At 39.2% G+C, this 12,195-nt stretch overlaps 1 protein-coding gene across 2 annotated transcripts in view; it reads left to right on the forward strand.

The window, feature by feature from the left end:
- Nucleotides 1-12,195, forward strand: part of Dnai4 (dynein axonemal intermediate chain 4) — an 88,438-nt gene that overhangs the window by 52,356 nt on the left and 23,887 nt on the right. Inside the window, exons 8-11 of one of the 2 annotated variants that reach the window (XM_085839136.1) lie at nucleotides 188-378; nucleotides 6,560-6,786; nucleotides 8,525-8,611; nucleotides 10,652-10,803. In XM_085839136.1, coding sequence (XP_085695262.1) covers nucleotides 188-378; nucleotides 6,560-6,786; nucleotides 8,525-8,611; nucleotides 10,652-10,803 — 657 coding nt within the window. Of the gene's footprint in view, nucleotides 1-183; nucleotides 379-6,559; nucleotides 6,787-8,524; nucleotides 8,612-10,651; nucleotides 10,804-12,195 lie in introns of both variants that reach the window. The other variant, XM_029475697.2, reaches the window with a different exon arrangement.

The raw sequence follows: 12,195 nt of genomic DNA on the forward strand, positions 1-12,195 counted from the left end.
TATGAGTTCCATAAGTTTTATGTTTGCGTTATGCCTTGTGCATAAACGATTTAATAAATGCTATTGAAGGTGTTGGAAATGAAAGACAAAAATTATAAAATATAATTTAAAAAATCTTTAAACTATATGAACCACCTACTGCCACTTGGCTCTTCTGTAATCGAGTCATATTTATATTTACAGACAGTGAAAGTAGTTCTCTAATGGACATAGAAAATGTAATTCTGGCTAAAGTTCAAGAGGATGAAGAAGACAACTCCGAGGCAATATTAAAGTCTGATAGGCTTCATCAAGACTTATTTTACATGGAAAGGGTTTTAATGGAAAATGTGTTTCAGCCGAAGCTTGCAGCCTACCGTCAACTCCCTGTTTATAAAGGTATTTTTTTTTAAAGTAACCATGCTTAGACAAGCTCAAATAATTTTTAAAAATTTAATTGTACTATTAAATACTTCTAAATGTAATTTCCATACTAGTCATCACCTATTAAAGCACACATTTAACCATTTACTAACCATGTGGGTAGCCCTAGAGTTCAGACGTAGGAATCCACAGAAGGGTTGTCCTTCCAATGCAAGACTTACAAAGCATCCATGTCCTCATTTTATCTTTGTTCCGACATCAAATTAGGCTCTCTCTCTCTCTCTCTCTCTTTTTTTATAGTGTTTCTTATGTTTGGTCCTCTTTTATACCGCCATTGAGTCTTTGGGTTCCAGCTGTTTGAGCCTACTCCCTAATATAAATGACAAGGGATAGTCAGCCCGTCCTCACTGCTACAAACCCTGTTATAAGTTCACAGAATATTTTGTTTTTGCTACTTACAGATCTGTTTTTAGTTTTCTGGCTTTCTAAGGCTGGAACCCAGGACTTATACACGTTCTCCCTCTGAGCTATACTTGCAGACCCTGAGTGGGTTTTTTGATTTGTTTGCTTTTGTTTTTTAAGAGATTAATTCAGCCTTTTCGGCACATGAATAAAGTGAAGGCTATAAAGATTATGTAGTGGGACACCGGAGTAGACGTTTAGTTCTTTCCACTCTCTTACCCGATCTTGCAGGTTTATCCAAACCCCTCACAGCCGTTGCTTACTCCAAACTCGCAGAGCCTTCCATTGCTTAGGGCAAGCTACACATCTCAGAGCTTATTGTTCCCAATACCTGCAGTCTGGGCAGAGATACATTGTATTGTTTCAAGGTGCTCTGGAATTCGTAAACTACTGAAATCTGTTTGGCAGTTCACGCCTTTCTTGGAATTATCTTTTCTTGTTGAAGCTCCAGTTTTCATGAACTCCCCTTGGTCCCCAAGTCGAAGTTAATATTCTTTGTGGTTACATAAAAAAATTAGGTTACAAAATAACATGTGTGGCAAAGGGTTAAAAACTCTTTGCCCAGAGAAAGCTAGGATGATATTTTAAAATGTTGTTCCTCATTCATTTTAGGTTGCTATTTTAAAATTTGTATCATGTATACTGTTCCATTATATATCTAAAGAGTTGTATTATTGCAATCTAAAGTATTATAAATAATGGTATTTACAAAGCTAAACTGTTAGTACATTACTTGTTTACTAATTAAAATAACAGAGCAAATATTTTAATGAGATAATATTTACAGAAAGTGGCACGTCTATATTTAAAGTATGTTTTTAACATATTTAGAAAATTAAGAAAGCTATATAAATAATACCCTGATCAACATAGAAAATATACCTGTGAATCATGAAGATTATCTTGTGCTGGTTGCATGTAAACATTACCCACTCCCTAGGCAGCTGTGGACTTTGTCTGTAACCACAAGTTAACTTTCCTAGTCGTGGTACATCATGTGAGTGCATTCGCACAATAAATATTTTTTTTTGAGTCAGTGAGATGATTCAGCAGGTTAAGGCACTTGCCCCCAATCATGATAACTTGAATTTGATTCCCAGAGACACACATGGTAGAGAAAACTCACTCTTGCAAGTCACCTGGCTTCTATACACATGTCCATACACAATATACATATACACATACACACACATACGCACATGCGCAAAATAAATGCAATAATAAAAAAACTTAAAATAAACTTGAGTTTAGATTCTTTCGCTCAGCATTCCTGGCGTTGAACTTCAGCTGGATTGGTGTATGTAAATGGTTCATTTCCTTCCAGCGAAGCTCTCTAGTGTGCGCACGTGCCTTTGGCTGCTCAGCAGGTGACACATCTGCATTGCATTCAGCTTGAGGTTTCTGATTGAGTCTTTTGGCAGATGTGTTTCAGCTTCTTTTGTGAACATGGCTAGTACTAGGCATTTGGTAGATGTGTGTTCAATGTTAGGAACTATGAAGTATTTTCCCAAAGAGTTATACTGTCTTACATTCCCATAAACAGTATGTGAGTTTCCCAGTTACTCCAAATGTTAATTCCTGACACTGGCAATACTTTTTTAAAATGTTGTATTAGAATGTATTATGCACAACATCTTTTTATTATATTTTATAAATGTATATTTTTAAAATCATATTTGCCTCCACTACTCTCTCTTGTCCCACACGATTGATCACATTCCTTTTCCCAAATAGCAGTTGTCTGTTATAAGGAGGAAGGAATCATGAGGTCCCCATCCTTCATGAAGATCTATAAACAAATAATAGTTTCTAGGGAGATAGAGACATTATCTTCATTTATATAGCTAATGGTAAGCTGACCATACTCCTGTAAACAATCCCTTGCCCATGTAAATAACTTTAATTAAACTCATTGGTATACACACACATGCGCGCACACGCGCGCGCACACACACACATACAGAGAGAGAAACAGAGACAGAGAGAGAAACAGAGAGAGAGAGACAGAGACCCAGAGATAGTCATAGAGGGAGAGATGGTAATGCTTTTAATATTATTCTGATGATTAGTAACACTAAATACTTGTTCATGTGGTTCATTTTGGCATTTGTGTAGTTTTCACTTAGTGTTTAACTATGTCTTTTGCATAAATTAAAATTTAGTTCTCTCTGTATATCTATATCTATCTATCTCTATCTCTATCTCTATCTCTATCTCTATCTCTATCTCTATCTCTATCTCTATGCATGCTGTGACGTACTGTGTGCTTCCTGGCTTGGGGGCAAGTGCCTTTACCCTCTGAGCCATCATCTTACTGTTCCTGATGGTGTTATGTGTTTATTACTTGGTAGATACAAGAGAACAGTTTTAAGGAGGAATACAGTGTTTGAATTGAGTAAAAGGAAGGTAGTGTGGGGTTGTAACTACTGAGTACCAATGATGTCAAGGGAACAAAGAGAGGACATAGGAAAGGCACTGGTACGGAAAGAGGTCAAGGCATGTTAGGAACCATGGAACCCAGAACATTCAGTATATTATTGACGGAGCAGGACAAAGTTGAAGAATTCAGACTTTACAACTCAATATCAACTACAGTAGTCAAGATAGTGTGGTGCTGGTAGAAGATCAATGAATAGATGAATTAGCAACTTAGACATCTCAGAAACAGACTGAGCTAATAGTCCACTGGTTTTTGGAAAAGGCAATAACAACAGAATACAAAAAGACAGTCTTCTTAGAAAATGAAGCTACAACATACCAAAAAGTACATCTAGCCACAGACCTTAGATCCATAAAAAATAACTGAAATAGATTATGGACTGCAATATAAAATGCAAAATTCCTAGGAAATAACAGGTAAAACAATAACCTTAGGTGTTAAATGCTATTTAAAGTAAAACTCTCTAAACACAATGTATCAACAAATAATGGATGAGCTAGACTTCTTTAGCAAAGACACCACAGAAAGAATAAAAAGTCAAATCACTGGAGAAAATATTCATAGAAGACATATCTGATAAATGATTGCTATCTAAAAATGTACAAAGTTGTCTTTGGACTTAACAATAAGAAAACAATTTTCGGAGCATCATGTCCTGTGCCTATAATCCCAGCACTCACAAGGTATAGGCAAGAGGGTCAGAAGTTCGATACTAGGCTGGTCTACATAAGACCTAATCTAAAAATAACAGCAGGAAACTACCAACACCCCACATGCTGAAAAATGAGAAGAAGCCTGGCATGGTGCTCATCTGTCTGAGCACCCTGCAGGCTAAGGCAGGGACATCAGGAATTCAAAGTCTGGGGCTGGAGGTGGCTCAGCAGTTAAGAGCAATAGCTGCTTTTCCAAAGGGCCCAGGTTTGCACCGATTCCCAGAACCTATGTAGTATCTCAAAAGCATCTGAAACTCTAGTCTAGATCTGATTCTTTCTGGCTTCCAACAGCCCTGAGCACACATGTGGTACCCAAACATGCATGCAGACAAAACACCATAACCATAAAAATAAGATAAACAAAAACAAACCAAAAGGGGTTGAAAATTGCTTGGCCCATCACAGCAAAGTCGTGTGCAAGGCATCCTCAGAAAGGCAAAACTACGTAGACAGTGGGAAGAAGAATAATTGTCAGGGGTGAGGGCACATTGAGGGCTAAAGAGCCCCAGCACAGGCTTTCAGTGAGACTATTGTGAACAATACCGTAATGAGAAACCCATGTCAGTCACTTTTCTCAAAACCCACAGACTGTATTACCCAGGAGTAGATTCTCATGTCAATTGTGGGTGACAGAGACAACAAACCAAAGGCAACTGCACCCTCCTCAGAAGATGTAGATTAGCACTACCTTCAAGGGCTTTAAAATAAGCAGGCAGATCTCTCATTCAGCTCATGTATTTGGCTTATATACAAAGATAATGGATCTTAAAGCAAGAGCGCATTATTATAAGCCTTTCTTGGTAGTGATTTAAATTGCAGTGGCTCTTCTGGCTACAGCTTCATAGTATTAGTTACTTCTCTTGTTGCCATGACAAAACACCTGCCAAAAGGACTTACTGCAGAAAGGATTTAACTTTTGGCTACTGCTTAAGAAGATGCTGCCCGTCATGGCCAGAAGACAGAGCAGAGCTCACAGCAGCAGTAGCGCACGGCTGGGACTCCTTACATAGTTTTGCTTTGTTCATTTGATCTCAAGAGATGGTGCTGCCCACATTCAAGAAGATCCTAAGTTAAACATCCTTGGAAATGCTCACACAGACAGGCTCACAGCGGTCTCCTACATGATTTTTAATGTCCAGGCAAGGTGTTGATAAAGGTTAACCATTGTGATGATTATTCCTGTTTGTCAAGTTGACCACATCTGGAATTAACCCAAATTCAAGCAGCTGGATACACCTGGTTGGGGGGGGGATTTTTCTTGATTAAATTATTTGAAGTGAAAAAGTCTTCTGCTGGCCACTTATATGAGGGATATGGAAGAAGGAAGCTTTGCTATCTGCCTGCTTCCTCTCACTCTCATTGGCAAGTCTGTTTCTTCACTGGCATTAGAACCCACTTCTTTGGGATTCTGGCAAATACTGAAGACCAGCGGAGACATACAGCCTTGTGGACTAAACAACTACTGGATTCCTGGTAGACAACCATTGTTGGACAAGCTGGACCACAGCCTATAAACCACTCTAACAAATCCTCTACAGAACCCTGGCTAGCAACCATCTTCATAACGCAAGTGAATAAACACATTAATTATTGATAAGGCTCATATTTTTGTGCCCCACCCAATATCCATTGGACTTAACAAACAATCAAACTATAAACATTTATTTTCAGTGGTTCTACAGTCCCAAATTCACAATCTAGGGGCATTAACAAGGCATCACATTGGTCTAGTTCATAGATGTTGATTGCAACACTCTCAGTTAGATATGAACAATTGCTATGGTATTTTCGTATCGGAAGGTAAGAATTAAACGTGGAGGGAAAAAAAACCCAGAAGTCTCCTGCCCTAGTTAAAATTTAATTGTATGAGATAAATTGACATATTCTCTCTCTCTCTCTCTCTCTCTCTCTCTCTCTCTCTCTCTCTGTGTGTGTATGTGTGTGTATGGGTAGTGCATGCATATGAGCTTGTGATTACCTATGCCCACATACATGCATAAGGAGCTCAGAACAACAGGAGATCTGGCGTTGTTCTCTTCCTTGAGACTGAGCCAGAAGTCCCTCGGGTTTTTTTTGCTAGGCTAGCTGGCCATTGAGGTTTTAGGATGTGTGCATTTCTGCCCTACAATAGGGGTTCTGAGCATGTGCAACCATATTCAGCTGTGTGTATGTGTGTGTGTGTGTGTTCTGGAGATTCGAATTTAGGTCCTTATGCTTATTGAACAAGAACTCTTATCCATTCCCCAGCCATCTCCCCAGCTTTGAGATGTATACTTTCTAAGGTAAAGTTGTTGATCCCCATCCTAACAAACAACAAAAAAAGGGCACAAAGTTTGTTTTGTAATCTCAAAATACAGCATGTGACGGTACCACTCTGGCCCAGTCACTGAGTGATCAGAAAGTGTGTGTGCAGAAAGTTTCAGTAGGCCGGGGTCACCACTCAGGTACCCTGTCACTTTGGCCGTGTATTCCGGTAGATCTAGTGGTATGTAATGTCACTAAGTGTCAGGGATAGAGATGCTCTTTGGCAGGCTCTGCCCTGTAGGCGCAGAGAGTAATGACATCTCTGACTTAACTTAAGAACACGAACCTGGAGAGCCTGAAGAAACTTTGCAAGTGGAAAATCTTAAGGTAGCAGAGGACGAGCCGAAGAAGGAGGATGAAGAAGATTTGGAAATGGAACTAGAGATAGAGATAGCTACGGAACAGTCGACAATACCGGCTAATTTGGAACGGCTCTGGTCTTTCTCCTGTGACTTAACTAAAGGCCTCAATGTGAGCAGCCTTTCCTGGAATAAAGCAAACCCAGTAAGTCACCAAATGCTGTAACAGCCCAATTCTAGCGCTTAAGCTGCAATTCTTCTGTAAATTTTTATTTATTTCATATGTATGTGTATAGTGTGTGTCTGTGTGCGCGCATGCATCCAGAGGAAAACTGTCATGACTCAGTTCTCTACTTTCAACTCACTGAGGCAGGGGTTCTCATTTCTGCTGCCCTGTGTTCTCCGGGCTAGCTAGCCAGAATTTCACATTATTCTCCCGTCTCCACCTCTAGAATTACCAATGTGAACTGTTAAACCTGGCTTTTTGTGAGTTCCAGACATTGAACTCAAGATCATTGGGTGTGTGCAGCAAATGCTTTTACTCAATGAACCACCTTGCTGGTTCTTACTGGCAAATTCTAAAATGGAGGGGTTTTGCTTGGTCTGTGTGTGTGTGTGTGTGTGTGTTTATTCAGACTTGGGCAAAAGAGTTTTGCCTGGCTATATAACCCCTAGTTAAAAAATATCTCTGAACAAAATTTATATTTGAAAAAGGAGAAAATACAAATAGTTGCATATTTCTCCTTACATATAAATATATTAACATCTTTATTTTAAGAGTGTGCTGGCCACATTGGTATCCACTAAATCCATGTCAGATGATGTGATCTATACTAGAAAATGGTGTGTGGTCGGCTTATTTATCTGAAAGTCATATCCCTAAATTCTTCTCCTCCAAGCTGTCATAGCTGGAAGGGTATACTTAATCCAGTGATCATGCCAATATGTAAACCACGTGTGAGCTTCCTTAGGAATAATGCTATTGATATCATTAGATGCATAGGCAGCACTTCATACATACCAGGTACCACTTAAAGAATTTTCTTCTGATTTTAATTTTATCCTTTTAAATGATGTGTATGTGTGTTTGTGAATATGCATATGTGAGTGCAATGTCCTAGGAAGACAAAGGCTACTGATCCACTGGAGCTGGAGTGAGAGGTGTTTGTGAGCACAGTGTGGGTCCTGGGAAATTGATCTCAGATCCTCTGGAAGAGCAGAACATGGTCTTAGTTGCCGATCTACCTCTCTAGCCTCGTGCTGAGTCAGACAATCCACGTGGTTGAGGCACCAAGATAATAAGTAATTTCTCCAACCTCACCCAAACAGGAAATGGAGCTGCCAGAATTCAGGTGCAGACATCTGGCCAGAGAAGCCCCGAAGTCATCGTGAGGCAGATAAACTAGGGCAGTGGTTTTCAATCTGTGGGTTGTGCCCCTCCCTCCAAGTGATCATCAGAAAACGCAGATATTTACATTATGATTCATAAAAGTAGCAAACTTATAGTTATGAAGTAGCAATGAAAGTAATTTTATGGCCCAGGGTCACCACGACATGAAGAACTGTATTAAAGGGTCAAAACATTAGGAAGGTTAAGAACCGCTGAGCTGGAGGCTGGTTTATTTGTTGTTAAAGGAGAATATGTATACAGTAACAAAGCTGGTGGTCTCCTGGGTTTTACAAAATACTTCCAAAGGTATTTCCCAACTAGAAATTCCAAATAGCATCTCAGGAGTAACTGCATCTTTGAAATAGATATTTAGTGTACTTTAAGCTCAGAACCTTCTGTATACTGAGTGAGCACTCCACCTCTGAGCTGCAGCCCCAGCTCCAGACCTTGCCCTCTGTCTTAGCAGTATTTTTAAATAGTCTGTTAGTAAGCATCTGCATGCATTTGCTACAGTTTCCTGTCATCCTCTGAAGTGTCTTGTTTTGTGTTTTAGGACCTTTTGGCTGTTGGCTATGGAAACTTTGGATTTAGAGAACAAAAAAAAGGAATGGCCTGCTGCTGGTCAATAAAGAACCCCATGGTAACCCAAAGAGGAACAAGCATCCTTTTATTTAGTTAAATGTGGACACGGTGTTTGTACACTGTGTATTTGTGTATAATAATTTAGCAAAGTCCAGGGACTGGAGAGATGGCTCAGTGGTTAAGAGCACTGACTGCTCTCCCAGAGGTCCTGAGTTCAATTCCCAGCAACCACGTGGTGGCTCATAACCATCTGTAATGAGATCTGATGCCCTCTTCTGGTGTGTCTGAAGAGACCAACAGTGTACTCACATACATAAAATAAATAAATCTTTAAAAATTAATAATAATAATTCAGCAAAGTCCAGACCATTTTATCAGTCAAAACTTTTCACTTTCTTTCATATGTGTGTTCATATGTGTAAGTGCACATATGCAGGTGCAAATGTGTGTGTGTGTGTATGTATGTGTGTGTGTGTGTGTGTGTGTGTGTGTGTAGGTCAGAGCACACAGGCCTAGATGTTGCTATCTTGGAGTCAAAGCTTTTTTTTGGGGGGGGGGGAGTTGTTTTGTTTTGTTTGGTTTGGTTTGGTTTTTCGAGACAGGGTTTCTCTATATAGCCCTGGCTGTCCTGGAACTCACTTTGTAGACGAGGCTGGCCTCGAACTCAGAAATCCACCTGCCTCTGCCTCCCGAGTGCTGCGATTAAAGGTGTGCACCATCATGCCTGGCTAAAAGCTTGGTTTTTTGGGGTCAGGGTCTCTCACTGGTTTGGAGCTATTCAGTTGTTGGCTTGGAGCTTATTAAGTAAATGGGTCAGGCTGTCCAGCTAGCCCAAGATCCCCTTGTCTCTGCCTACCAATTAAAAACACACACCATCAGCAACCCATGTTTGTCCATAGCTTCTGGGAATTGAATTCAGGTCTTCAGACTTGAAAAGGCAAGGACTTTACCAACAGAACCATCTCCCTTGTCCTCATTTTTTTCTTTTGTTTAAATTCATAATAATAACAATTTGTTCTTATTTAACATAGGGTAAAGGGAAATCATTTATGACTTCACACAATATATTCCAACTATCTTTTATTTCCTGTGTTACTACAGCTAAGTATAAAAGTATTGAAGACCCTTTGGAAACAGCACATGCCATCCAGGGGCTTAGTAATAGGAACAGATCACTCCATTCAACTACTGAAAAAGAGTTAGTAATCTAAGAAAGAATCTGATTTTTCTCAGAAAGAAATATTAAAATCTCAGAATCAAGCTAGTGGGTAACCCTGTTTATCAATTTAGATATCTAGATACCTAGATTTCTAGTGTAATCATGCTATAAATTTTATAACGAGAAAGAATAAGAATGATAATACTTTAAAAAAAAACTAAATAGCCCTGCTCTTATTTAAATATATAGTTGCTGTATGGCTTTATATTAATTTAAACTTGGAAGTAAAATGTGAAGTCAAAAACATGGAAGGTAAAGAGCGTACATAGTGGCTACAGCCATTGTGAGTAGCTATAGTCCCTTAGGACATGGAGTTAACATGTATAGGAACAAGATATAGTAAAGGCAGGAGAACTGCATCATCAGTCGCTTGTCTCCTTGTCCACAGAGTGATTGGGCAGAGGAAAGGATTTAGTCTTGGCATGATAGAGTTGTAAAAAGAAGTAGCTTAGAGAGTTTTGGAGGATTGTTTTCAATCTGCTCTGTAGAAATAATGACACAATCCAAGTTTCTAAAACAAATGCCAGAAGATAGAAAGGCATGATCTGTTTGTAGCTCCTTATGTGTCTATGTCAGGAGGAAAACACATACTGGTCACACTAATCCCTGCTAGAGGATGGCCCCAGTGTGACAACTGATGCAGAAGTCTATGATGTGTTTATAAAGCCAGTGAGGACCAAGGATTTATATTAAGTAAAGGAAGTGACTATTTGAAGATTTGTTTTCATGTGCCCTAGAAACTATGGATTGGAGTAACTGAAGGCAGATTAACTTCTTACATCCTCACCAGCACGCACAAGACAGTCTCAGCTGCCATCATAGTTTGCCCTACTGCAATCTGTAAATGCCTAAAATGTAATAGAGCATCTCCTCCCACAGTGGCCAGAGCGTATTTATCAGAGTTCATATGGAGTTACTTCTGTGGACTTTTCAAACAGCTCACCTAATCTGCTAGCAGTTGGCTACCACAATGGCACCGTTGCAATTTATAATGTGCAGAACAGCCACAACATTCCAGTTCTGGACAGTAGGTAAGAATCCACAAAGGAGATGAACAAACACAATGCATACTGTTTGTCCCACGAGGAGCATTTATCAGAGTAATGTTATTTAAGTGAATATTTGGTTGTTACTGAGAATGTAATACCATTGTTTTCAATATGTGTATAGTCCTTCTTCCTCCTCTTCTCTGCCTACCTTACCAACAAACTTATCTCGGCTTGGTGGTTCTTAGACTATTGCTTTGACATCACCTCCTCTAGGAAACTTCATTATCTTCTTTTGTATTTTGATGCTTACCATCCTGCACAGATTGTTGGTGAGTAGATCTTTCAGAGCTTCTGTGTGATGTCCTTGAGAGCAAGGGGGGGGGGCTTTGTTTCATATTCTTGTTGTGTCATAAAATATTTAGCATGTAAGAGCAGTACAGGAAGAGTTGAGAAAGAAAGAACAAGATGATGAGTAAGTCACATGGAGAACACAGGCAGGTAGAGAGAAAAGATAGTTAAAGAAGCTAGGTGGTTGGTTGTGTTTCAGACCAGACTTCAGTGTGGCTAAGAGGTGGTGGCACACACTTTTGCAGTAGTGACAGGATAAGCTTGGTTGAGACTGGGTATAGTTATTAAATCAGAGGTTCTTACTGTTGAAGTTATTTGCCTAGATTTGCCAGTGTGAGCCCCAGTGCTTGTTCTGGGAAAAGTTCCCATAATTTTTTGATTGAATATTCAAAGCTATCCTTTATTAAAAGTTCAAAACTATTGTACTAGAAAGATTATATAAAATAGTCAAAAGAGTGAGTAATAAGAATACAGCACTTAATTCATTAGATAGAAAAAGTTAGTAATCTGAGAGATTGAGACAAGCCAATGGGTAATCCTAAGAGTATAGAGATAACAATGACATATAGCATGGATTGTTTATTTGAATGACAATCTAAAGACTAATTTATTTGGACAATGGAGAGAAAGTTATAAAGATAAAATTACTCATTCAACATGTCTAAAGAGTGGGTACATAAAATGAAAAATATAGATTCTAAGGACCTAGTCACAAGGATTATTATTTTTTAGCACTCAATGAACCTGTGGAGCTAGTGACAGATAATGAAGGTCTAGCAAGATAATTACACTTAATGAAAACACATGTAAACACCTCTGTTGTAAACTTATTCAATTTATGATTTGAATTTGTTTGAGCTTTTTTTTTTTTTTTGGTTTTTCGAGACAGGGTTTCTCTGTGTAGCCCTGGCTGTCCTGGCACTCACTTTGTAGACCAGGCTGGCCTCGAACTCAGAAATCCGCCTGCCTCTGCCTCCCGAGTGCTGGGATTAAAGGCGTGCGCCACCACGCCCAGCTTGTTTGAGCTTTTAGTGAACTTTTGTTTAAAAAAAAAAAGATGTTTGGAAAAACCATGTGATCTATTCC

The sequence above is a fragment of the Mus caroli genome, unplaced genomic scaffold (genome assembly GCF_978045245.1).
Source record: "Mus caroli unplaced genomic scaffold, Mus_caroli_1 scaffold_6, whole genome shotgun sequence".
NCBI lineage: Eukaryota > Metazoa > Chordata > Mammalia > Rodentia > Muridae > Mus > Mus caroli.